This window comes from Erinaceus europaeus, chromosome 2 (assembly GCF_950295315.1).
Source record: "Erinaceus europaeus chromosome 2, mEriEur2.1, whole genome shotgun sequence".
NCBI lineage: Eukaryota > Metazoa > Chordata > Mammalia > Eulipotyphla > Erinaceidae > Erinaceus > Erinaceus europaeus.
Genome location: NC_080163.1, coordinates 196,954,663 through 196,980,562, shown reverse-complemented (window position 1 = coordinate 196,980,562; position 25,900 = coordinate 196,954,663). Strand labels below are relative to the sequence as shown.

Here is a 25,900-nt window from a genome sequence, read left to right as displayed (position 1 = left end):
TGCAGGTGTCTATTTTTCTCTCCCCCTCTCTGTCTTCCCCTCCTCTCTCCATTTCTCTCTGTCCTATCCAACATAGGCAATAATAGCAATAACAGTAATAACAAGGGCTGTAACAGCAATAACAATAATAACAAGGACAGGAAAAAATGGCCACCAGGAACGGTGGATTTGTAGTGCAGGCACCGAGCCCAGCGATACCCCTGGAGGCAAAAAAAAAGAAAGAAAGAAAGAAAGGAAAGGAAAGGAAAGGAAAGGAAACAAAAGGAGAGAGAGAAAGGGCAGCCACACATTGGAAATCACTAGCAGGAATGAGGCATTTCACGTGGTCCTTACTAAATGCTCAGTGGTCTGGGCCACTCCATTTTCATGTGAAACTTGCCCATCATGTGTGCTTAAACCATTGCACTACCGCCCAGCCACCCATTTTTTCCATTTTATTGGATAGGACAGAGATAAAATAGGGGGTGGGGGAGATAGAGACGTAGAGAGAAAGACACCTGCAGATCTGCTTCATCACTTGTGAAGCAGCCCTGACGCAGGTGGGGGGTGGGGGCTCGAACGCAAATCCTTGAGTGGATCTTTGCACTTAGCACTATGTGTGCTTAACCAGGCGCCTCACCGCCCAGCGGGTTCGGGAGAAAGAGAGATACCTACAGACCTGCTTCATTGTTCGTGAAGTGTCCCCCCAGAAGGTAGGGGAAGTTTGAACCCAAATCCTTCTGCAAGGTAACATTTGCACGTCTAACCGGGCGCACAACCACCCACCCCCACCTCTCTGCAGTCCCCTGCTCCCACTGCTGTTAGATCCCAGAGGGGTGCCGAGGACCTCACCCCAACCCCACCGGCCCAGAGGCAGAAGACACTCAGGTAAGGAGAGACAGAGATGGGTAAACTGAGGCCCAGATAGGGCCAGGGTCTTCCGTGGAGATGGCCTGCCTGTTTGGAGGGTGGAAGGGTCTAGAAAGGAGCCGCAGCCTCTGCTGGTTTTGTTGAACGTTTATTACAAAGTGTTAAGAGGAGACTGGCGCCCGGCCCCCCACAGCCTCCCCTGCCAGGGGGCGCCACCTCCTAGCCTGAGACCCGGGGCCCTCAGCTCTGCCGTCCAGCGGCCAATGAGGCACCCGGGGTCCTGGCATCCGCCCCCATCCTCAGCCCAGGACCCTCCTCCTCTGGGGTCCCAGTACCAGGCGCCTCCAGCCCTGATGCTGGGGGCTACCCGGTGGGAGTGTGGGGCCATTTCCCCTCCGAGGCCTCAGCCAGCATCCCCTCCACCAACTGGCAGCTGGCTGCCCGCCCCAAGGGGTCTATCCCTGGTCTCCAGTGGCTCCAGATGCTGTGTTCACGGGCTGCGTTGGGAGTAGCAGGGAGAGCAAACAAATGTCTTTGACTCGATCCTGGGGACAGAGCCCAGCTCTTCATCCATGCATCCTGGGGGGAGGACAGATGGGTGGACAGGAAGCCCAGACACCAGAGGGAGAGGCAGGTGGAGGCAGACAAGAAGTGAGTGGACAGAGAGCCAGAGAGGGTGAATGCCCAGGTACGTTGAGGGCTAGGTGGGATTATTTTGCATCATTATTGTGGGATAGAGACAGAGAAATAGAGAAATAGAGAAAGGGGCAGGTGTTGTTTTGAGCGCTCATGTTACCGTGCCCAAGGACCAGGGTTCCAGCCCCTGGGACCTCACCTGGGGGGGGAGTGAGGAAGGAGGGAGGTTCCCCAGGGCTGCAGGTGTCCCTCTGTCTCTCTCCCTCTCTATCTCCTCCTCCTCTCTGTTTCTACCCAATAAATATCAGATAAAGCGGGGCCAAGCAGTAGTGCACCGGATTAAGTGCACAGAGTAATATAAGCAAGGACCAGGGTACGAGCCCCTGCTCCCCCCCCCCCCTTGCAGCAAGGACACTCCATGAGTAGTGAAACTGGTCTGCAGGTGTATATCTTTCTCTCTCTCTGCCCACCCCCCCTCAATTTCTCTCTGTCTGTCCAATAAAATGAAAAAAAGGAAAAAATGGCCACCAGAAACAGTGGATTTGTAGTGCCAGCACCAAGTCCCAACAATAATCCTAGAGGCAGTAAGTAAATAAATAGAAAATAAACTATTAAAAAAAGAGGGGGGGTGGGGGCCGGGCGGTAGAGCATCAGATTTAGTGCACAGGGCGCGAAGCAGCAAGACCGAACTAAGGAACCTAGTTCGAGCACCTGACTCCCAACCTGCAGGGTGTGTGTGTGTGTGTGTGTGTGGGGGGTCTCTTCCCAGGCGGTGAAGCAGGTCTGCAGGTGTCTGTCTTTCTCTCCCCCTCTCTGTCTTCCCCTCCTCTCTCCATGTCTCTCTGTCCTATCCAACAACGACGACATCAATAACCACCACAACATTAAACAACAAGGGCAACAAAAGGGAAAATAAATATTAAATTTTTTTTTTTTAAAGGAAGAAATAGCCTCCAGCAGCCGTGGATTTGCAGTGCAGGCCTGGAGCCCAGCGATTACCCTGGAGGCAAGAAAAAAAAAGGGCGAGGAGGCTAGGCAATGACATACCTGGCTGAGAGCACACATTAAAGTGCACAGGGACCTGGGTTCAAGTCCCCAGTCCCCACCTACAGAGGAGAAGCTTCTACAGAGTGGTGACGCAGGGCTGCAGCTTCCTCTCTCCCTGCCTCCCCTTCTCTCTCAGTTTCTGTCTCTACCCAAAATAAGTAAATAAAATATATAAAGAAGAAATTATGGAAAAGAGAGAAAAACATCTGCAGACCTGCTTCACTGTTCGTGAAGGTGAAGGTCCCCTCTAGGTAAGTGGGTACCAGGGGCTTGACCCTGGGTCCTTGTGCACTGTAGTGTGTACACTCAACCAACCCGAGAGGTAGATGGGGACAGACATGTGGACAGAGCCACAGGCGTCCCCACCAGAAGCACCTCCTCCCACCTCGCCTCTTGTCTTTACTGCCACGCAGGCCTCAAACCCGGAACTCCCTTCCAGCAAGAGCAGAAGAGAGAGGCCAGCCTGAGACTTGGCCGTCTCCCACCCCTTCGGCCACAGGGGTGCTGGTCACAGACGCCCTTCCTCCAGGAAGCCTTCCTGGCCTGCCCAGTGCCCTTACCAGCTACGTGGCATCCTGGCTGGCGTCTGGCAGGGGTTGTGGCCCCAGGGCCGTGCTGAGCAGCTCATTCAGAGTATCCAGCTTCCCCGCCAGGGCGTCCATGCGCTTCTCCAGGGTGCGGTGAGAGCTGCTCAGACCCTGCTGCAGGTCATCCAGGATCATGTGCATCTGAGGGGGACGGGGGAGGGGCCGGGGTCAGGGGTCAGGGCAGCCCACCCTGTCTCTCACAAGGAGGCGACAGGGCTGACCTTCACTTAACCTTCCTCTGCTCAGCTACGACAAAGGGTCCCTTGTCCTCTGCAGATGAGGTCAGGGTGACAGCCTGGGCCTGAAAGGCTCAGCAAGCCCTGAGCAAGCCCCCAAGGGACCCCCGCTGCCCTCAGAGACCATGCTCCTCATTCTTTTTCTTTAGAGTTTTTCTTTTTTTAAAAAATTTATTTATTTTATTTATTCCTTTTTGTTGCCCTTGTTGTTTTATTGTTGTAGTTATTATTGTTGTTGTCGTCGTTGTTGGATAGGACAGAGAGAAATGGAGAGAGGAGGGGAAGACAGAGAGGAGGAGAGAAAGACACCTGCAGACCTGCTTCACCGCCTGTGAAGCGACTCACCTGCAGGTGAGGAGCCGGGGTTCGAACCGGGATCCTTACGCCGGTCCTTGTGCTTTGCGCCACCTGTATTTCTTTTTTTTTAATAGCTTTTTTAATTTTTTAAATATTGATTTATTTATTCCCTTTTGCTGCCCTTGTTGTTTTATTGTTGTAGTTATTACTGTCGTCGTTGTTAGATAGGACAGAGAGAAATGGAGAGAGGAGGGGAAGACAGAGAAGGGGAGAGAAAGACAGACACCTGCAGACCTGCTTCACTGCCTGTGAAGTGACCCCCCTGCAGGTGGGGAGCCGGGGGCTCGAACTGGGATTATTATATCCTTGCGCTTGGCGCCCCCTGCACTTAACCCGCTGTGCTACTGCCTGACTCCCGTGCTTTTTTTTGTGTGTGTATTTATTTCTTATTGGATAGAGACAGAGAAAATAAAAGGGGGGATAGAGAGGGAAAGAGACAAAGAGAGACACCTGGAGCCCTGCTTCACTGCTCATGAAGCTTCACCCCTGCAGGTGAGAAGGGCTGGAACCCAGGTCCTTGCTCACTGTCATGTCTGTGCTTAACCAGGTGCACCACCGTCTGGCCCCGCTAACATTTTATTTTATTTTTAGTATTTATTTATTTATTCCCTTTTGTTGCCCTTGTTGTTTTATTGTTGTAATTATTATTGTTGTTGTTATTGCTGTCATCATTGTTGGATAGGACAGAGAGAAATGGACAGAGGAGGGAAAGACAGAGGGGGAGAGAAAGATAGACACCTGCAGACCTGGTGAGCCGGGTGTTCAAACCAGGATCCTTACGCAGGTCCTTGCACTTCGCGCTATGTGCACTTAACCCATTGTGCCACCGCCCGGGTTCGCAAACCCACCTTTTTTTTTAAGTCTTTGCAGGCCCCTAGGCGACCTGAATCAGGACAGTTGCCATTTCACCACCTCCCACATGCAGTTACTCCAACAGATGCTTCCCTTGTCTGGCCTAAAACCACCTGCCTGGGCTGGGGAGACAGTATAACGGTTCTGCAGAAAGACTCTCATGCCTGAGGCACCAGAGGTCCCAGGTTCAATCCCTAGCGCCACCATCAGCCAGAGCCAAGCAGTGCTGTGGTCTTTCTCTCTCTGTAACTTTGCCTCTGAAGCTCTCTCATAATAACAAATAATGGTAATGATAATAATATTTAAAAAAATAATTAGACTCGCCCTTCAAGCCTAGGAAGATAGCTCACTGGGTACAGCCTGTGCTTTGCCATGGCTGAAGCCCATGTGCCCTGGCACCACATGCAAGGTGCTGCCAATCCGAGGGAAATCTGGCACTGAGCCGTCTCTACACACAAACACACGAACAAAATATTCACGGGGACTGGATGGCGGTGCACATGGCTGAACACACACGTCACCAGCCAAAAAGACCAGGGTTCAGTCCCTGGCCCCCCACCTGCAGACGGAAAGCTTTCTGAATGGTGAATTATTCCTGCCAGTCTCTCTCTCCCCCACCCCCCATTCCCTCTCCCTCAATTTCTTTTTTTTCCCCTTCCTTCCTTCCTTCCTTCCTTCCTTCCTTCCCTCCCTCCCTCCCTCCCTCCCTCCCTTCTTTCTTTCTTTCTTTCTTTCTTTCTTACTAGAGCACTGCTCTGCTCTGGCTTATGGTGGTGCGGGGGATTGAACCTGAGACTTTGGAACCTCAGGCATGAGAGTCCCTCTCCCACAATTTCTTAACAGATAAATAATTTTTAAAAAATCTTTTAATTATCTTTATTTACTGGCTAGAGACCGTCAAAAATTGAGAAGGTAGGGGGAGAAAGAGGGGCCAGGCGGTGGCACACCTGGTTAAGTATAAGTATAGAGTGCAAGGATCCAGGTTCAATCCCCTGGTCCCCACCTGCAGAGGGAAAGCTTCAGGAGTGGTAAAAACAGGTCTGCAAGTGTCTTTCTTTCTCTTTCCTTCTCTATCTCCCCTCTCAATTTCTCTCTGTCACTATCCAATAATAAGCAATAAAATTTAAAAATAGTCATTAAAAAGGAGCCACAACCCAGCCCCTATACAGCTTATTAAATTTTTTTATCTTTATTTATTTATTGGATAGAGACAGCCAGAAATCAAGAGGGAAGGGAGGGATAGAGAGGGTGAGAGACAGAGCAACACCTGCAGCCCTGCTTCACCACTTGTGAAGCTTTCCCCCCTTAGGTGGGGACCAGGGGCTCAAACCTGGGTCCTTGTGCATTGTAACATGTACGCTCAACCAGGTGCCCCACCACCTGCCCCCTCCCCTATACGTTTTTTAAAAGTAGGTGTACTTTTAGGGGGGCGGGTAGTGGCCGTAGCTCAGCAGGTTAAGCGCACATGGCGCAAAGTGCAAGGACCAGAGTAGGGATCTGGGTTCGAGCCCCCAGATCCCCACCTGTGGGGGGGGGGGTCCGCTTCGCAAGCGGTGAAGCAGGTCTGCAGGTGTCTCTTTCTCTTGTCTCTGTCTTCCCCTCCTCTCTCAATTTCTCTCTGTCCTATCCAGCAGCAATAACAGCAATGGCAACAGCAAAAATAACAACAGGGTAACAAAAATGGGAAAAACAGCCTCCAGGAGGAGTGGATTTGTAGTGCTGACACCAAGCCCCAGCAATAACCCTGGAGGCAAAAAAAAAAAAATGTAGGTGTACTTTAAAAATAAAAGAAAAACATATTCAGCCAGGGAATGGTGGAATGAATCATGCATGTTCAAGTCCCCAAGGTCCCGGTGTCTGTCAGTGGTGGTGGCCCTTTCCCCCCTCCTCATGCTGGGCCTTGACATCTCCCTTGCCTGTGCAGTTCCTTCAGAGGATTCTGGAGTCCTCCATCACCCCGCAGCCCTGCTATCTGCCAGCCCTGGCAGACTGAGGCCCACCCACCCCTCCTGCTGCTGTCTCTCTAGGGGCCCCTGCGCCCATGTTTACCATGGCCAGGGTGCACAGGCCAGTGTTTGAACGGTCTCGGACGAATGAGAAAAAGCAAATGCCACCGGATAAGCCAAGGGCGCCGTGAGCCAAGCCAAGGGGGCATGACATCACTGTGCCCTGGCTTGGGCCGGGGCACCCTCGTCACAGTAGCGGCCGAGATCACGCCCACTGAGACTGGGCCGCCTGCCATGCCACCCTGGGCTGCTCACCCAGGCCTGAAGCCCAATGGACTTTCCCACCTGTATGTGGATTCTGTTGGTAGATTTACTTTGGTTGGTTTTTTTTTTTTTTTCTTTTGCTGTGGGAGAGCTGGAGTTGGAAGGAATGTTCTGTTTGTCAGCTTGTAAAGTGAGTTGACAGTGATACTGCTGATATAACTGTAAAGATAGTACAAGGGTTCTCTGTCCAATTCCTTTGAGGTATAAAGGCACTTTTTTTTTTTTTTTTTTTTGGTCTCCAGGGTTATTGCTGGGGCTTGGTGCCTGCACTACCAATCTACTGCTCCTGGAGGCTGTTTTTTTCCTGTTGTTGCCTTGTTGTTTATTGTTGTTGTTATTATATTGTTGTTGGATAGGACAGAGAAATCGAGAGAGGAAGGGAAGACAGAGGGGGAGAGAAAGACACCTGCAGATCTGCTTCACCACTTGCAAAGCGAACCCCATGCAGGTGGGGAGCTGGGGGCTCGAATCAGGATCCTTACGCCTGTCCTTGGTTTGGCGCCCTGTATACTTAACCCGCTTTGCTAATGCCCGGCCCCCTACAGGCACCTTTTTATATGAGTCAGAAGACTGTGGTTATAGGTTCAATCCCCAGCACCACCATAAGCCAGAGCTGAGCAGTGCTCTGGTACAAGAAAAAAAAAAAATCTGTTTTTGCAGCATCCATTTTTTCCCCTCAGTCACCGAGGCTTCAGTGCTCCAAGATGACTTTTTCAAACAGAGACAGAGGCAGAGAGGCAGAGAGAGGAGTCCACAGCCCTGAAGCTTCCTTCAATGCAGTGTGTGTGGGGGGAGACTTGAACCCAGACTGTGTACATGGCAAAGCAGCACACCAAGTAAACTATTTATTTTTAAAAATTAATTTGTAGGAGGCTGGATGGTAGCACAGTGGATTAATAAGCGCACATGCCACAAACCACAAGGACCGCAGTAAGGATCCCAGTTCGAGCCCCTGGCTCCCCATCTGCAGGGGTGGGGTCACTTCACAGGTGGTGAAGCAGGTCTGCAGGTGTCTATCTTTCTCCCTCTCTGTCTTCCCCTCCTCTCTCATTTAAAAAAAAAAAAGGGGAGTCGGGCGGTAGCACAGCGGGTTAAGCGCAGGTGGCGCTAAGCACAAGGACCAGTGTAAGGATCCCGGTTCGTGTCCCCGGCTCCCCACCTGCAGGGGAATCGCTTCACAGGCAGTGAAGCAGGTCTGCAGGTGTCTGTCTTTCTCTCCCCTTCTTTGTCTTCCCCTCCTCTCTCCATTTCTCTCTGTCCTATCCAACAACAACGAGATCAACAACAACTACAACAATAAAACAACAAGGGCAACAAAAGGGAATAAATTAAAAAAAAAAAGATAAAAAAAAAACCTCCAGGAGCAGTGGATTTGTAGTACAGTCACCAAGCCCCAGCGATAACCCTGGAGGCAAAAAAATAAATAAATAAATAGATATTAATTTTTATATTTCATATACTGGATAGAGACAGAGAGAAATGTAGGGGAGGGAGACACATAAATAGAAAGATAGATGGATAGATAGATACAAAGAGAGACAGACAGACCTGTAGGCCTGCTTCACTGCTTGTGAACTTTCTCCCCCTGCAAGTGGGGAGTGGGGGCTCGAACCCTGGTACCTTGCACACGATAATGTGTGTGCTCCATGAGGTGCACCATCACCTGGTGTCACCCAGTCCGTTATTTCACTGGATCTACATCATCTGTTCTGTTCAGACCGGCGGGTGCTGTGTATGCCAGCGTCCCCACCTCGCCGCGGCTCCCCAGCCTCCCTCATTCCGGGGGCAGTACCCGCACCTTGGAGATGTCCACCATGGAGTTCACCTGCTCCCGGAGCTTCCGGTGTTTCAGCCGCACCTGGCGGAATCTGCGTGGAGAACACAGTGTGGGGGTCAGTGCTCCTGCAATCCGGGTTCCCCAATGTCACCGGTTCACAGGCAGGAAGAGCAGTGAGGCCCACACACAGGCCCGTGAAGAAAAGCGACCTGGAGGCTGGGCAGTGGTGCACCCGGGTAAGTACACATAGTATGAAGGGCAAAGTTAAGCGCAAGGACCCAGGTTTGAGGCCCAGCTCCCCACAAGCAGCGAAGCAAGTCTACGGGTTTCTGTCTTTCTATCTTCCCCTCCCCTCTCAATTTCTCTCTGTCCAATAGAATGAAAGGGGGACAGTAGAGGTGGTGGATTCCTAGTGCAAGCAACAAGCCCCAGCAACTAGAGGCAAAAAAAAGAAAGAAAAGAAAAGCTACCCAAAAACTGGGGGTAGGGAGGACAAGTGTACCCAAGAGCCCACTTCCCCAGTGGAGAACAGGTGTCCGTCTGGGCCCACAGACGTAGTGGAGCACGGCTAACTGAGAGAAGACCCAGGGAGACAGCTCAGCAGTAGTGCATAGTACTTTCTTTTATTTATTTATTTTAAGATTCTTTTTTTTATATATAATTTTATTTTCCCTTTTGTGGCCCTTACACAGTACTTTGCTACCTGAGACTCCAATGTCCCAGGTTCAACCTCTGGCATAACCATAAGCCAGAGCTAAATAGTGCTCTGGAGTCTGCCTCTGCTTCCCCCTCCCCACTCCCTTCTCTTTCTCAAAAATGGGTAATTCCATTTTAAAAACCAATGTGTACTTTCATATATATATATATATATATATATATATTTTTTTTTTTTTTTTTTTTTTCAACCAGTGCACTGCTCAGCTCTGGCTTATGATGGTACTGGGGACTGAACCTGAGACATCGGAGCCTAAGGCATGAGAGCCTTTTTGCATAACCACTATGCTGTCTCCCCTGCCTCTTCCATTTTATTTAATAACTATTTATTAAATTATTGCATGAGAGAGAACCAGAGGACTCCTTCTGCACTTATAGTAGCAGGAATTGAACTCAGGGCCTCATCTTTGAGAGTTCAATACTCTACTGCTATACCACTTTCTAGGCCTGAAAAACATCTTAGCTTTCTTCTTCTTCCTCCTTCTCCTCCTCCTCCCCCTCCCCCTCCTTCTTCTTAGTATTTTCTCACCAGAGCACTATGCAACTCCTAGCTCCTGATGTTGCTGGGAATGGAACCTGGGGGTCTCTCTCATGCATGCGAGTCCTGCCTGTATGCTACTATCTCCCCAGCCTAAATAAATCTTTCAAAAACAGGAAAGAAAATGACTAGCTGGACCTAGTGGGCGTTGTATTGTTATATGGAAAACTGAGAAATGTGATGCATGTACAAACTATTGTCATTTACTGTCGAATGTAAAATATTAATTCCCCAATAAAGAAATTTAAAAAATCAATAAACGAAATGTAAAAGAACACTAAAAAATAGAAAAGAAAATGACTAGCGAAAGCAGGAGACAACAGAGTTGCTGTGAAGACCAGTGGACACCTGCTCCCATGTGGGTGTCCTGACCCAGGCATGCTGTGCCTGCACACACACACGTACACATGCACACACGCACGCACACATGCGCACACGCACACACACACGCACGCACACACACACACATGCACGCGCGCACACACGCACATGTGCACATGCACACATACATGCACACGCACACGCACGCCCTCACGTGTTGATGGCAGTCAGCAGCCGGCGCTGGTGCCTGCGGGCAGCGCTGGAGTCCTTCCTGCGCGTGTGTCTGTAGAACATCCAGGCCTCCTGCAGCACCCGGGCAGCTGACTCCTTCATCTAGGTGGGAGGGTTGCACAAGTGTCAGTGCAGGCTGGGTCCTGAGTGGGGGGGGAAAGGGGTCTAAGGGGCGCCTGGGCCTGGGGGTCTGGACCCTGGATACAGGGAGGGAGGGGCCGAGTGAGGAGGCCTGGGGCTGTGCCGGCCGCCGTGGCCCTCACCTCCTTGGCGTACTGGATGTCCATCATGAAGTTGTGCACGTGCTTCTCTGCCTTGTTAAACTCCAGCTTCCGGGCCACCACGGCCACCAGCAGGGCAGTGCAGCAGACCCCCTGTGACAGACGCGACAGGCACTGAGAGAGAGGCGGGCGGGCAGCGGGGCCTCTCCCAGGAGCTCTGGGGTCTAAAGCGCACGTCCAGGCCTGTGCCGGGTCTCGCACCATCTGCTCTTCTCTTTCTCCTTTGGGCCTGAGTGGAGGGGCCTTTGGCACCTGCTCACTTTTCCTTCCTTAAAACAAACCCATCTCAGTGGTTGGGGGGGAGGATGGTGCAGTGAATGGGCTTTGGACTCTCAAGCATGAGGTTCCCGAGTTCGATCCCCGGCAGCACATGTGCCAGAGTGATGTCTGGTTCTTTCTCTCTCCTCCTATCTTTCTCATAAATAAATTTTTAAAAATCTTTAAAAAAAAAAAAAATCTCTGAGGCCTCCCTCCACCACGTGTGTTTCTTTTTCCAAAAAAAAAAAAAGGGGGGCGGACTTATTTGCAGTCTGGGAGGTGGCACAGTGGGTAGAGCTCTGGACTCCCAGGCATGAGGTTGTGAGTTCCATCCCCACCCAGCACCGCACGTGCAGAGGATGCTCTGGTTCTTCTCTCTCTCCCCTCCCAGACCCTTCTTAAAATGATTTGTGTAAGACAGAGTGAGAGGAGGAAGAGAGAGAGAGCAAAGTACTACTCAGCTCTGGCATGAGGTGGTGTCAGGGATTGAACCCGCAGCCTCTGAGGACTTAGTTGTGCAAGCTGGCGCTCTACCAGGCTGAGCTATCTCCCAGGGCCCTCAAGTGTTTTTCTCTAACACTCAGCAATTTACTAGTTAACTCCCGTGGGCTCCAGTCAGGAGGTCACTGCATCTCCTGGGCACCTGTTCTGTTTACTAACTGGGCAGGCTCTCATGGTATCATCTGTGGGTTCCATGAACTGACACCCAGAAGTGTTTAGTGATTGGCAAGGAGTTGGCTGCTGCCTTTCCCTGGGACTCTCAGTCCATTGGGAAGATCCCCAAGCTTTTTTTTTTTTTTTTTTTTTAAACCAGAGCCCTGCTCCACTCTGGCTTATAGCAGTGCTGGGAATTAAAGCTGGAACCCCAGAGCCTCAGCTTGAAAGTCTTTCCACAGAACCATTATGCTGTGTCCCCAGGCCTCTCACTCTCCAGCTGTATCTCTACTTCTCTCTCCTAGTCCCAGGGCCTCATCCCTGGGGGGGGGGGTGTCCATGTCCCCACCACCTGACCCATGGGCCCAGGTCCTGGGGGTTCGACATGGTCTTTCTGGGCTAGAGAGATAGTTCACCAGGCAGAGGACATGCCTTCCCAAGCAGGTGGGCCAGGTTCAAGTCCCCGCTCCTCATGGCAGGTGCTGTGAGAGTGAGAGGTATCTCTGCTTTTCTTTCTCTCTGAGTGAAAAAGTAACCCAAGGCCGTGAGGTCCTGCATGTAGTTTTGCTCAGGCTGTACAGAGTCCGGGGGTCGGGTGGTGAGTGTATTACAAACAACAACAAAAGCCTTGGGCTGGGGAAGTCAATGTGAGTTCTGCAAAAGACTCTCATGCTGGAGGCTACAGTTCAATCCCCAGCAGCACCATCAGTCAGTGCTGAGCTGCGCTCTGATCTCTCTTTCTCTTTCTATCTCTCTCATTAAAATACATACATACATACATACAACTGGGCTGGACGAGACAGCATAATGGTTATGCAAAAAGACTTCCCTGCCTGAGGCACCAAAAGTTCTAGGTTCAATCCCCAGCACCAACATCAGCCAGAGCTGAGCTGTGTTCTGTGGGGTAAAATAGAAACAGAAAAGTCTTCCTAGGACATCGGGATTGACAGCCTGGTCCCTGATAATGGAGATGGTGACCGGAGCCAAGTGACATGAAGGCTGAGCATTGGCTGTGGGTCCTGGAAACTGGCAGGGAGTGGAGGGGGTGGGGACGGAATGCCGGGCCAAAAAGTACAGGAGGAAAAAAAAAATAAGAATCAAAAGAAATATTTATTAACAGGAAAGTCAGAGACTATTCTAGCATTTGCAAGGGTAGGGATTGAACTCAGAACCTCAAGCTTAGAAGCCCTCTATGCCCACTGAGCCACCTCCCAGGCTGCGGAAATAAACAGCTAAGAGGCTGGGTACTCTCACAGGAGTCCGGTTGTTGGGCTTCCCGGGGGCCACACTCACCAGGACCCCGGTGCACAGGCAGACCATCTTGCCCCACATGGTGCAGGGCACCACGTCCCCGTAGCCGATGGTCAGGAAGGTGATGGGGATCAGCCACAGCGTGTCTGAAAGGTGCCCCGTAGCGTTCATGGCCTGCCTGCAGGAAAGGCGAGTAGTACGGTCTGAAGCCCCCACCCCAGGGCCTCCCGGGCAGCCTGTCCCCTCCTTCCTAACACCCACTCACGATGGTCCCCAGACTGAAATCCTAGGTTCAATCCCCAACACCACCATCAGCCACAGCTGAGCAGTGCTCTGATCTCTGTGCATATCTTTCTCTCTGTTCTCTTTCTCTTTTCTTTATTTATCGGATAGGATGATCTCACTTGAGAAGTTGAAAAACAAGATCAGAGGAGAAAACACTAAGCAGAACTTGGGCTGGAGTTGGTGTCTTGCACCAAAGTCAAAGACTCTGGGGTGGGTGGGCGGCAGGATTCAGGTCCTGGAACATGATGGCAGAGGAGGAAGGACCTAGCGGGGGTTGTACTGTTCTGGGAAAAACTGGGAAATATTTTGCATGTACAAACTATTGTATTGACTGTTGACTGTAAACCATTAATCCCCCAATAAATAATTTTTTTTAAAAAAAGTGAGGCGCAACAAATAGCTTAAAAAAATGTCTCCAACAAGACGGGGCCTGACACCCACTTTCTAGAGGAGGAAGCTGAGGCTCAGAGAGCCTGAGGCTAATGTTAGTATCCCTTTCTCTGCCTCTCTCAAGAATTTCCTGCCAGTTGAAGTAAATCAGAGGCTCTCAGAGTTGAGTGGGCCTCAGAGTTGCCTGTTAAAAACACTGCTGGTGCAACCTAGGAGGTAGTACGGTGGTTAGAGCATTGGACTCCTAAGTATGAAGTCCTAGGTTTGATCCCCGGCATGGCATGTGCCAGAGTGATGCTCTGGTTCTCTCTCCTCTCTCTTTCTCATTAAATAAATAAATGAATCTGGTATTGCAGGGTGTCCCCTCCCATCTCTCCCCCTGCCCCTCCACCCCCCAACCCCCATTTTGGATTCAGTGGGTCTGGGTGGAGCCTTAGAAGTAGGGGTTTACAACAGGGTTTCGGGTGGAGCTGCTGGTCAGAATGACACTTTGAGAACCACTGGCTAAAATTACCCCAATTTCTTTATCTAGGAAAGGAGGGTGGAGTGGGCACAGACACCCAGGAGGTGGCACGGTGGTAGAAATCTGAACTTAAAGCATGAGGTCCTGAGTTTGATTCCCAGCATCACACGTGCCAGAGTGGTGCTCTGACTGTCTCTCTCTTTCTCCCCAGCCCCATAAAATAAGGGATCTGGGCATTGCCACACTCAGGTGAACATAGTATAAAGTGCAAGGACCTGCAAAAAGATCCAGGTTCAAGCCCCTGGTTCCCCACCTGCAGGGGGGATGCTTCACAAGCAGCAAAGCAGGTCTGCAGGTGTCTGTCTTTCTCTCTCCCTCTCTATGTCCCCTCCTCTCGCAATTTGTCTCTGTCCTGTCCAATAAAGTGGGAAAAAAAAGGATGCCAGGAGCAGTGAATTCATAGTGCTGGCACCGAGCCCTAGTAGTAATCCTGAAGGCAAAAAAAAAAAAAAAAGGATAAACAGATCTAAGGAAAGGACAACAATGATAGCATTTAGCACTACAAAATTTCCTGCCTGAGATGCTGAGGTCTTAGGTTCAATCCCCAGCACCACCATAAGCCAGAGCTGAGCAGTGCTGCGGTAAAAATGAATAAAGAGATAATTTTGAAGACGATGAAGATTAAGAAAGGAGGAGGAGGAGAGAGGGAGAGAAAAACAGAGGCCCTGAAAGGTGCAGGCCCAGCATCGGGTCAGACAACACCTGCAGGCTGCCTGGGATCTGACTCCAGTTCCCAACAGGGAGCTGCTTCCTGTGTAGCCCAAAGTCACATCAACCCCACGACAGCTGCCTCTGTCCTAGTTCAGAAAGGCGAGCTGGGGGAGTCGGGCGGGAGCGCAGCGGGTTAAGCGCACGTGGTGCAAAGCACAAGAACCAGCAGAAGGATCCCGGTTCGAGCCCCCGGCTCCCCACCTGCAGGGGAGTCGCTTCACAGGTGGTGAAGCAGGTCTGCAGGTGTCTGTCTTTCTCTCCCCCTCTCTGTCTTCCCTTCCTCTCTCCATTTCTCTCTGTCTTATCCAGCAATGTCATCATCATCAACAACAATAATAATAATTACTACAACAATGAAAAACCAACAAGGGCAACAAAAAGGAAAATAAATAAAATAAAATAAAGAAAGGCGAGCTGAAGCATTAAATAGAGGCTGGGACACAGCTGCATGTGTCAGAGCACAGGATTTGCATGCCCAAGGCCCTAGAGGGTGCGGGTTCAATCCCTGATATAGACATAAGCCAGAGCTGAGCAGTGCTCTAGCGACCCCGCCCCCCAAATATAGAAAGTGAGGGCTGGGGAGACAGCATAATGGTTGTGCAAAAGACCTTTGTGCCTGACACTCTGAGGTTCCAGGTTCAATCCCCAGCACTATCCATCAGTCAGAGCTGAGTTGTGCTCTCTGGGTGTCTTTCTGTATGTATCTATCTCATTAAAAGACATTGAAAATTTGAAATGGTGGGGGGCGGGCGGTAGCGCAGCAGGCTAAGCACGTGGCATGAAGGGCAAGGACTGGCCCGAGGATCCCCATCTGCAGGGGAGCTCGATTCACAAAGGTCTGCAGGTGTCTGTCTTTCTCTCCCCCTCTCTCTGTCTTCCCCTCCTCTCTCCATTTCTTTCTGTCCTCTCCAACAACAACAACAGCAATCGCAACAACAATAATAACAACAACAAAGGCAACAAAAATGGGAAAAAACGGCCTCCAGGAGCGGTGGCATCGTAGTAGTGCCAGCCCTGGCAATGACCCCGGAGGCAAATATTTATATAATGATGCTTCATCTTAAAAAAATAAACAGAAAAGGTGTCCCCCTTCTCCCAGCCTTTGTGACCCTGAGGCCACGGCCTGCTCCTGGGCGGAAGGCTGGGGTAGGAGTGGCTTCTTCTGTGTGTGAGAAAGGACCGATGGTGCCTCCAGCCCAGAGGACGAGCGTGTAGATAATTAGAAGGGGGGAAGAGGAAGAGGGAGGAGGGAGGGGAAGGAGAACTGGGGAGGAGTGAAAGGGAGGAGGAGAGAAGATGAAGAAGGAGAGGGAGGGAGAGGGTGGAGGGGAGCAGGTGAGGAGGAGGATAGAGAGGGTGGAGGAGGGAGAGTGAACAGGAGAGAGGGTGGAGGAGGGAGAGGGAAGAGGGAGAAAGAGGGGGGAGGCCCGCTGGTGGCGCACCTGGTTGAGAGCACCTGCTACAATGTGCCAGGATCCAGGTTCAAGCCCCCGGTCCCCACCTGCAGGGGGAAAGCTTTGCGAGTGGTGAAGCAGGGTTGCAGGTGTCTCTCTGTCTCTCTCCCTCTCTGTCTCTCCCTTCTGCTCGATTTCTGACTGTCTCTATCCAATAAATAAAGACAATAAAATTTTTTTTAAAAAGATTTATTTAAAAAAAGAGGAGGGAGAGGAAAAGGGAGGAGGAAGGAGAGGGAGGATGGGGAGGAGGAAGAGGAGAGGGTAGTGGAGGAGGGAGAGGGAGAAGAGGGAGGAGGAGAGGAGGGAGTGGAAGAGGGAAAAGAAGGAGGGGAGGAGATGGGTAGGCAGGGAGGAGGGAGGAGGAGGAGAGGGAGGGGGAGGAGATGAGGGAGAGGGAGGAGTAGGGAGAAGGAGGAGGGAGAGGAGGAGGAGGGAGGAGATGAGGAGAGAGGGAGGAGGGAGAGGAGGAGGGAGAGGGAGGAGGAGAGAGAGGAGCAGAGGGAGGAGGAGGGAGAGGCAGGAGAAAGAGGGCAGTGGAGGCAGAGGGAGGAGGAGGCGGGATGGAGGCGGGAGGGAGGAGGAGGGAGAGGGAGGAGGAGAGAGGAGCAGAGGGAGGAGGAGGGAGAGGCAGGAGAAAGAGGGCAGTGGAGGGAGAGGGAGGAGGAGGCGGGATGGAGGCGGGAGGGAGGAGGAGGGAGAAGGAGGAGGGAGAAGAGGGAGGGGAGGAGATGAGGAGAGAGGGAGGAGGGAGGAGGAGGAGGGGGGAGGAGGGCAGTGGAGGGCGAGGGAGGAGGCGGCGGGATGGAGGCGGGAGGAGGCGAGTGAGCAGCAGGAGGGCGCGGGGCCTCACCTCTCGGCCACCGACAGCACCCAGGCGGTGGTGAGCCAGAGCCCGAGCGTGAGCGCGAGCAGCAGGCGGCCCGGGTGCGTGTTCATGTACAGCTTGGCCACGAACCAGTGCCGGAAGCGCACCTGGTTGAGCGCGCCGATGCTGCGGTACGAGACGTTGAGCAGCACGCCGCTGCGCAGGAGCACGGCGCGGGGCACCAGGTAGAGGCGCGCCAGCATGGCGAGGGACAGCAGCGCGTCGCCCTGCCCCAGGAAGCCGGCCCAGGCCTGCGCGCCGCCCGCACCGCCGCCAGAGGGCGCCCCGGGGCCCGGCACGCACGGGGGACCCCGCAGCGGCGCGGGGTGCAGCGCGCACACCGCCAGCTCCAGCGCCGCCTGCGCCGCCTGCCGCCCGGTCAGCGCCACGCGCCAGTCCCGCAGCCCGTGGTCGGTCATGAACAGCTGGGGGGGGGGGGAGACAGACGGACACACGGTCACCGCGGGCTCACAGCGCGGCGGGGCTGCACCCCAGCCCGGGCTCCCAGCCCCCCACCCACCCCGCGGTGCTCCCAGCTGCGAGGCCGGCACCGCACCCGACTTGCAGACAGGAGGTTCCCGAGCCCACTCCCAGCACCGCAGGTGCCACAGGGAGACTCTGGTTCTGTGTGCTGGTGTCTGTCTGTCTGTCATAAATAAGGTGTTTTTGGGGGGTTGGGCGGTGGCGCAGTGGGTTAAGCGCAGGTGGCGCAAAGCACAGGGACCGGCATAAGGATCCCGGCTCGAGCCCCGGCTCCCCACCTGCAGGGGAGTCGCTTCACAGGCGGTGAAGCAGGTCTGCAGGTGTCTGTCTTTCTCTCCCCTTCTCTGTCTTCCCCTCCTCTCTCCATTTCTCTCTGTCTGATCTAACAACAAGGCCATCATCAACAATAGTAACTATAACAATAATAATAATAAAAAAAAGGGCAACAAAAGGGAATAAATAAATAAATATTTTTTAAAAGACTTCCTGGGACTGATGAATGACTATTGCAAGGTTGCAGGATCCAAAACAAACAAACAAAAATAAGGTGTTTTTGTTTGTTTGTTTTTTTCCCTTCAGAACACTGCTCAGCTCTGGTTTATGGTGATCCTGGGAATTGAACCTGGGACCTTTAGTGCCTCAGGCATGAAAGTCTTTTTTAAAAAATTTTTTTCAACCTTTCTTTTATTTGATAGGACAGAGAGAGATTTAGAGGGAAGGGAGATAGACAGAGAGACACCTGCAGCACTGCGCCACCACTCCTGAAGTCCCCTCACCCCCTGCAGTGGGGACCAGGGGCTTGAATCCGGGTCCTTGTGCGCTGTAATGTGTGCACTTAATTAGATGTGCCACCGCCTGGAAGTCTTTTTACATAAATATTTTTTTAATTGTCGTAGTTATTATTGATGTCATTGTTGTTAGATAGGACAGAGAGAAATGGAGAGAGGAGGGGAAGACAGGGGGAGAGAGAGACACCTGCAGACCTGCTTCACCCCTGCGAGGAGGGAGCCTGGGGCTCGAACCGGGATCCTTTACTTTACATAACTATTCTGTTGTTTCCCAGCCCAATATATATTAACCACCCCAATAAAAGACAAGAGTGACCCAGGAGATGGCACGACAGGTCTTTAGAGCATCTTCACTTGCAGACAGGGGTTCCAATTCCATCCCCAGCATCCCATGTGTCAGAGAGAGGGAGAGAGAGGGAGAGAGAGGAAGAGAGAGGGAGAGAGAGGAGAGGGAGAGAGAAGGAGAGAGAGGGAGAGAGGGAGAGAGAGGAGAGGGAGAGAGTGAGGAGGGAAGTGGAGCAGCAGGTAGAGCACTGGACTTGCAAGTGTGAATTCACCTCCAGCATCCCATGTGCCAGAGTGAAGCTCTGGTTCTCTCTCTCATGTAAACCTTTAAAATGATAATAATAATAATAATAGGGAGTCAGGCGGTGGCGCAGCGGGTTAAGTGCATATGATGCAAAGCGCAAGGACCGGCATAAGGATCCTGGTTCGAGCTCCTGGCTCCCCACCTGCAGGGGAGTCGCTTCACAGGCGGTGAAGCAGGTCTGCAGGTGTCTGTCTTTCTCTCCCCCTCTCTGTCTTCCCCTCCTCTCTTGATTTCTTTCTGTCCTATCCACAATAATGACATCAATAACAACAATAATAACTACAATAATAAAACAACAAGGGCAACAAAAGGGGATAAATAAATATAAATAAATAAAATGATAATAATAAAAAGTGAGTCCAGGTGATGGTATAGTGGCTAGGTTATTGGACTTTCAAGAATGAGGCCCTGAGTTTCACCCCTGGCCAAAGTGTGCCAGAGCCAGGCTGGGTGTGTGTGTGTGTGTGTGTGTGTGTGTGTGTGTGTTGTAAATAAGTACATCTTCGAAAAGAAAAAAAGCTCTGCAAGTGTTGAAGCAGTGCTGCAGGTGTCTCTCTCTCTACTCCTTCCATCTCAATTTGTCTGTGTCTCTATCCAAAAATAAACATATTTTAAGAAAGGATTTCTAGGGGGTTGGGCGGTAGCGCAGCGGGTTAAGTGCACCTGTTGCAAAGCACAAGGACCGGCATAAGGATCCCAGTTCAAGCCCCCGGCTCTCCACCTGCAGGGGAGTCGCTTCACAGGCGGTGAAGCAGGTCTGCAGGTGTCTGTCTTTCTCTCCTCCTCTCTGTCTTCCCCTCCCTCTCTCCATTTCTCTCTGTCCTATCCAACAATGACAACATCAAGAACAACAATAATAACTACAACAATAAAACAGCAAGGGCAACAAAAGGGAATAACGGTAATTAAAAAAACAGGGTAACAAAAGGGGGGAAAATGGCCTCCGGGAGCAGTGGATTCGTGGTGCCCGGGCCCCAGCAATAATCCTGGAGGCAAAAAAAAAAAAAAAGGATTTCTAAAGAAAGAAAAGGGAAAAAGAGTTGTACAGGCACTGAGCCCCAGGATACCCCTGGTGGTAAATAAATAAATACATGAATTAATTCATTAATCAACAAGACAGGGGAAGGCCCCTGGCTCCCTGTCACTCCAGAACCACCGAGTGACCCTGGGCTCCCCTGTGAGGGGCCTGCCAGAGTCACACCACCAGCAGCAGCCACAGCAGCTAAGGTGCCCGTGGCATCCAGAACACACCCCAAGGGGCTCTGGCCCCGTGTGTGGATTCACCATGGAGAGGTGGGTGACACTGCAACAACAGGTGTGGGAACTGAGGCTGGACCCAAGCGTGTGCTGAGTCAAGGCTTTGCGCCCGGGGACCACAGCTCGCGGTTGTGTGCTCTGGGCAGCGCCCTGTGACAGGCTCCCCGTGACTGGCTGAGAGCCCCCACTTTCTTCTTTTTTTTGGTCTCCAGGGTTATCGTTGGAGCTTGGTGCCTGCACCACGAATCCACTGCTCCTGGAGGCCATTTTTTTTTTTTTTGTCTTCCCTTTTGCTGCCCTTCTTGTTTTATCGTTGTTGCGGTTATTATTATCATTGCTCTTGATGTCGTTGTTGTTGGACAGGACAGAGAGAAATGAAGAGAGATGGGGAAGACAGAGAGGGGGAGAGAAAGACAGACACCTGCAGACCTGCTTCACCGCTTGTGAAGCAACTCCCCTGCAGGTGGGGAGCCGGGGGCTCCAACCGGGATCCCTACACCCGGTCCTTGTGCTTCGAGCCACATGCGACTAACCCACTGCGCTACGGCTTGACCCCAAGCCCCCACTTTCTATGCAGAGAAGGGAGGGGTGTGGGGCAAGGGGTGAGGCAGTATGAAGAATGGGATTGGGAGGGGGTCTAGGACTAGAGTGATGAGCTGGACTTGGGGGATTACAGGTGGGGAGGTTCCTGGGGGCCAGGGGGATTGGGGTGCTGGCACCAAGAAGGCTGGAGCTGCCAGAGGACAGCGTGGATGGGGCAGGGGCAGGGGCAGGGGCAGGGGCAGGGGAAGGGGAAGGGGCCTGTCAGCAGAGACTTCTGGCAGCTCCATGTGGAGGAAGGCCGGGGCTGCTCCAGGAAGCTGTCTGTCTGTCCGCCTGCCTGTGGTTGAATCTGTCCCGGTGAGCCAGGGTGTGGATGCCTCTTGAGGAGGACACTCATTACTCATCCGGAGGAGGAGGATGGAAAGTGTGATTGGGCAGGGCTAAGTAGGAGGGGGGTAGGGAGGGGCAAGGAAGGGTGTGGGGCACCCCGCCTTACCTGGACCTCCTTGGCGTGAAAGGCCAGGATGAAGCAGAGCAGCAGAAAGGTAGAGAGGCTGATCAAGCACTTAACCAGGAACAGGTAGAGAGCCCACTGCAGGGAGAACAAGAGCGGGATGCAGGGGTGAGAGCCAGGTCTCCACCCGGCTGGACGCCCTCCCTGCTTCCCCCCACCACATACACACACCGCTTTCAACCCCTCAATGTCCCAGTTGTCAGAGAGGCTCAGCTTCATCCTCCGGTCCCTGGGGAACGTGTGTGTCCTTCTCCTTCCCAACTGGGTGCCCCAATTGCAGATGCCAACACCATGCCCCCTCAGCCGGGACCTCCTCCCTCTCCAGGGGAGACATGAAACTCATGCGTTCCTTCTCCAGGCTGCAACCCAGACTCCCATCCCAAGCAGCTCCTGGCTCTGTGTGTGTGTGTGTGTGTGTGTGATGTATGAATGCAAGTGTGATATATACGGTCTGTGTAGTGTGTGTCTATGTGGCGTGTGGTGTTGATGTGTGTAGTGTGTGTGTATGCGGTGTGTGTATGCGTGTCTCATATATGGAAGGGAGGAGCACTAGCAAGTCTGGCCAGGGAGATAACACAGTGGTTCAGCAACAGACACTTATGCCTGAGTCTCTGGGGTCCAATCTCCTGCCCCACCATAAGCTACGGCTGAGCAATTCTCTGGTGTAAAAAAAAAAATGAAATGAGGGGCCAGACAGTGGTGCACCTCTTAAGCACACACACTACAGTGCACAAGGACCCAGGTTTGAGCCCCTGGTCCCCATCTGCAGGGAGAAAGCTTCACGAGTGGTGAAGCAAGGCTGCAGGTGTCTCTCTGTCTCTCTCCCTTTCTATCTCCCCGTCTCAATTTCTCTGTCTCTATCCAATAGTAAATAAAAAAATGAAATGAGGGACTGGGCATTGACGCACCTGGTTAAGTACACATCTCACCATGTGCAAGGACCTGAGTTTGAGCCCCCACCCCCCACCTACAGGGGACCTTTCATAAGCAGTGAAATAGTCTGCAGGTATCTTTCTCTCCCTCTATCTCTCTCTGTCCTGTCAAATAAAAGTTGTAAGAAAAAAAAAAGGTTGAAAGAAAAAGATGGCTATGGGAGTCGGGCGGTAGCGCAGCGGGTTAAGCGCACATGGCGCAAAGCACAAGGACCGGCCTAAGGATCCCAGTTCGAGTCCCCGGCTCCCCACCTGCAGGGGAGTCGCTTCACAGGCGGTGAAGCAGGTCTGCAGGTGTCTGTCTTTCTCTCCCCCTCTCTGTCTTCCCCTCCTCTCTCCATTTCTCTCTGTCCTATCTAACAATGACGACATCAGTAACAACAATAACAACTCCAACAACAATAAAAAGACAACAAAAGGGAAAATAAATAAATATAAAAAAATTTTTTAAAAAAAGAAAAAGGTGGCTACTGGGAGTGGTAGATTCATAGTGTAGACACTGAGCCCCAGCGATAACCCTGGTAGCAAGAAAAAAAAAAAAAAGAAATGAAATGAAATGAAACTAAGAACAGGGTGTTCTGCTCTAGAGTGCAATTGCAACTCCAGCACCCCAGTCCCCAGAGGATGAATGACAGCCCTCTGCTCTCATCCTGGGCACAAAGGCCCCAGACCCCAACCCTGTGGACATACTAGTTGACACCAGGCCCTGAGAAGTCTGGGAAAGCAGGCATTTCCCTCACTCCTCACCTGGGGCTGCTGCTCCATCACCCCAACCTCCCCAGCCTATCTCATCACAGCAACATCTTCCCTTAACACAGGGCCCCCTCCCTCCTCGTTGTCCACTTCCCTAGACTCTGCTACATCCCAGCAAGCCCCCACCCCACCCCAGTTCAATCCCTTTGGGTCTGTCCCCCTCTCTGGCCTCCCCCGCTCCTACCTCATGCTTGGCCACAAGCCCGGGCACATCTTGCCGGAAGTGCACGGCCTCCAGAAACCACAGAAATTGTGTGTCTGTGCCACCGCCACCCCCCACCCCCCGCCCGTGTGGCAGCACGTTGGAAGAGTCTAGAATTCTTAAAGGAGAGATTTGGAGCAACTGGGACAGCTAGATTCTCCAGGATGAGGTTGGGGGGGGGGTCTCTGCTTTGCAGGAGGGGGATAGGGGCACTGTCCAAGGGAGACCCCCGCCTCATACCTCAGCACCTGACCCCCCCCCCGCCTCATACCTCAGCACCTGTCCCTCCCCAGTGAGGCTGCCAGGCCCTGGCCCCACCTCCTCCCTGGACATGAGGGCCAGTTTCCTGCCCCAGGGGGCCGGCCCCACCCTTACCCGCCCCAAACAATGAGTTATCCCAGGCCCTCCTCCAGCCCTCCTGCCTTCTCCAGGGTTGCTCCCCCCTACTCTCCTCCCCCCACCAGAGCTGAACCCCTCCCCCATCAACACATACCACATGCCCCCCCCCCGACTTTTCCTGCTGGTCTATGCTTCTCCAGTTCCTCTCCCCGACCCACACCCTGAATTTCAGACTCTCAGGGGGCTCTTCTGCCTCTCCCTGCACCTTTGTCTCTCTGGGTCTCTGCCTCTCTGCACCTCCTCCTTGGGGTCTGACACCTGTCTTCCTTGGTCCCTCTGGCAGATGAGCAGGTGTCTGGCCCTGCCCAGTGAGTTTCTGTCGCTGAGACAGAGTTGGGGGGTCAGGGGACACCGGGAGTCGATGGGGGGATTGGGGAGAATCTCGAGGGTCCCAGCTCCCACCCCCTTGCTAACAGATGGGGAAACTGAAGCCCAGCCCGGTAGGCAAGGAGAGGTGGGGGGGGGCTCCAAAATCTTGCCCCCCCCACCCCCGTGGACGGGGTGCGGCAGCGTGGGAGCGGCGGGCAGCCTCCGGCCACGCTTCCTGTTGGCACTGCTTCTGGCCACCCCACCCCCTCGGTGCCCGCTGCCCGAGGCTGAGGAAGCCAGCCGGTCTCCCTGACCTTCCCTGGCTCCCTCCCCCCCCCCAGATCTGGGGCTGGCTCCTGCAAGAGTTCTCTCCCAGCCACCCTCACCCCATGCAGCTCCAATCAGTGCCCCCCAAAGACAGCTCACTCCCACAACCTTCACTCCAGACAGCCCTCCTTTCCTGTTGAGCAATGCCGGTCACCCTCAAGCCACAGCGGCTTCTGACCTCCATTCTTTTGCCCCCAGCCCTGGCCCAGCAGCCTGCTTGGACCTGTCGGCCCCACCGGTGCCTCCCCTCCATGCCCCACTCTCCTCTCTGGCCCCAAGACTTTTTTTTTAAACCTGAGCACTGCCCAGCGTTGGGACTGCTGGTTGTGCAGGAGATCAAACCTAGGGGCCTCGGAGCCTTGGGCATGACTGTCTGTTGCCTGAACTGTTATGCTGTCTCCCTGCCCACCCCCCAAGTCCCCTCTTCTCTTCAGACCCAGGAGCCTGCACTCGGCATCCAGAATCCAACTCCAAGAACCCTCCTTCTCCGTTACTTCCCAGTCAAAACAGTGAGTTTTGCATGCAGGCTGTGGAGCTGGGTGGGGGGTCAGCAAGGGTGGGGAGCATGGGGACTTTCCACTTCTCACCTCACCCTCTGCCCCTTTCTGGTCTCTGGCCTTTGCTGTTGGGGCCCTGGGTAAACGTTGGAGTTCAGATAAGCACCCGACTTGACTTTAGATAAGTATGGGGCGGGTGCCTCGCCTGCTGGAAGAAGTCACACTCCCTTCCCGCTCTCTCTGCTCTGCTGACACTGGATCCCGGGGTCACTGCTCCTTAGACTCTAGTCTCAGGATCTCATCAGCAATCCCTGGACCCCCCACTCCTGCAGCCCTGGACCTCCAGCAGTGCAGTTATCACACCTTCAGAGACTGAACCACGGTGGCCCCGTTCCCTCCCTTTTGCAAAGAGGGCCCCCAAATCTACCTCCCTGTGTTCCCTATGTCCCCATCCCCTTCTTGCTCAGATTCAGGTCCCTCAGCTCCCTTCAGACCCAAGGATCCCCCAGTCTCTCCTCCCACAGACCCAGTGGTCCCCCAGCTGCCCCCCTCAGACACAAGGGTCCTCTATCTCCTCCTTGCTCATATCCAGGGTCCTCTGGCCCCTCTCAGACCCAGGGGCTCCCTAACCCCACCACCCTCAGACTCAGGGAGGGATCCTCCAGTCTCCCCTCAGATCTGGGGCCACCCAGCCTCCCTGACCCAGGACAAAGAGGGCACTCACCGGGCAGCCCCCGAACCATAGCATCTCTGCGTGCAGCACCATGAGCCCGATGCCAACCAATGCCAACGCCAGTGCCCAGCCTGCCAGCCACTTCTCCTGCTCCAGCAACCGCTTTCTCCGGCGCAGGGCCCCCAGGCCAGACAGCAGCTCCCCACCCATGGCCCCCGGAGTCTTGGGACTCAGCCAGCTTCCTGCCCAGGGCCCCCCAGCCCGCAGCACGCAAAGGGCAGCCACTGTGGCTCACAGGCCGTTGAGGCTGGCTCTGGGCTCTGGGCTCTGGCTGGGAGGCTTGGGAGCCTGTGCCCTCTGGGGGTGGTGACAGCCCGAGGGGCGGGGAGATGTTGGGGAGGCCCCTGGGCAGAGGGGAGGCTCCCCACCTCCTTCTCAGACTAAGGAAGGGCCTGGGTGTGTCTTAGGCCCTGAGCAGGGCTGAGGTGTGCATCCACGTGGAGACTGACACACAGACACACAATGGGCTCACACACACACACAC

General features: G+C 53.2%; 1 protein-coding gene across 2 annotated transcripts; it reads right to left on the bottom strand.

Moving 5' to 3' along the window:
- Positions 1 to 981: 981 nt before the first annotated feature.
- Positions 982 to 25,900, bottom strand: KCNN4 (potassium calcium-activated channel subfamily N member 4). Of its 2 annotated transcripts, XM_007532878.3 has the most exons (9): positions 25,408 to 25,892; positions 21,247 to 21,342; positions 17,076 to 17,515; positions 12,902 to 13,037; positions 10,679 to 10,789; positions 10,399 to 10,517; positions 8,633 to 8,702; positions 3,093 to 3,260; positions 982 to 1,428 (listed from the first exon to the last, which is right to left on the bottom strand). In XM_007532878.3, the coding sequence occupies exons 1-8, from the start codon at positions 25,564 to 25,566 to the stop codon at positions 3,096 to 3,098; spliced, it is 1,296 nt and encodes a 431-aa protein (XP_007532940.1). In that variant the 5' UTR covers positions 25,567 to 25,892; the 3' UTR covers positions 982 to 1,428; positions 3,093 to 3,095. The 2 variants fall into 2 exon arrangements, with proteins under 2 accessions (XP_007532940.1, XP_060042212.1); XM_060186229.1 differs by lacking the exon at positions 21,247 to 21,342 and having other exon boundaries at positions 25,408 to 25,900.

Bases quoted from the DNA above. Each gene is read 5' to 3' on its own strand.
- KCNN4 (XM_007532878.3), bottom strand. From the start codon at position 25,566: ATGGGTGGGGAGCTGCTGTCTGGCCTGGGGGCCCTGCGCCGGAGAAAG. The intron at 17,516-21,246 runs GTAAGGCGGGGT...CCCCCCCCCCAG, and splicing joins TTCACGCCAAGGAGGTCCAG to CTGTTCATGACCGACCACGG. The intron at 10,518-10,678 runs GTGAGGGCCACG...CCTCCCACCTAG, and splicing joins ACATCCAGTACGCCAAGGAG to ATGAAGGAGTCAGCTGCCCG.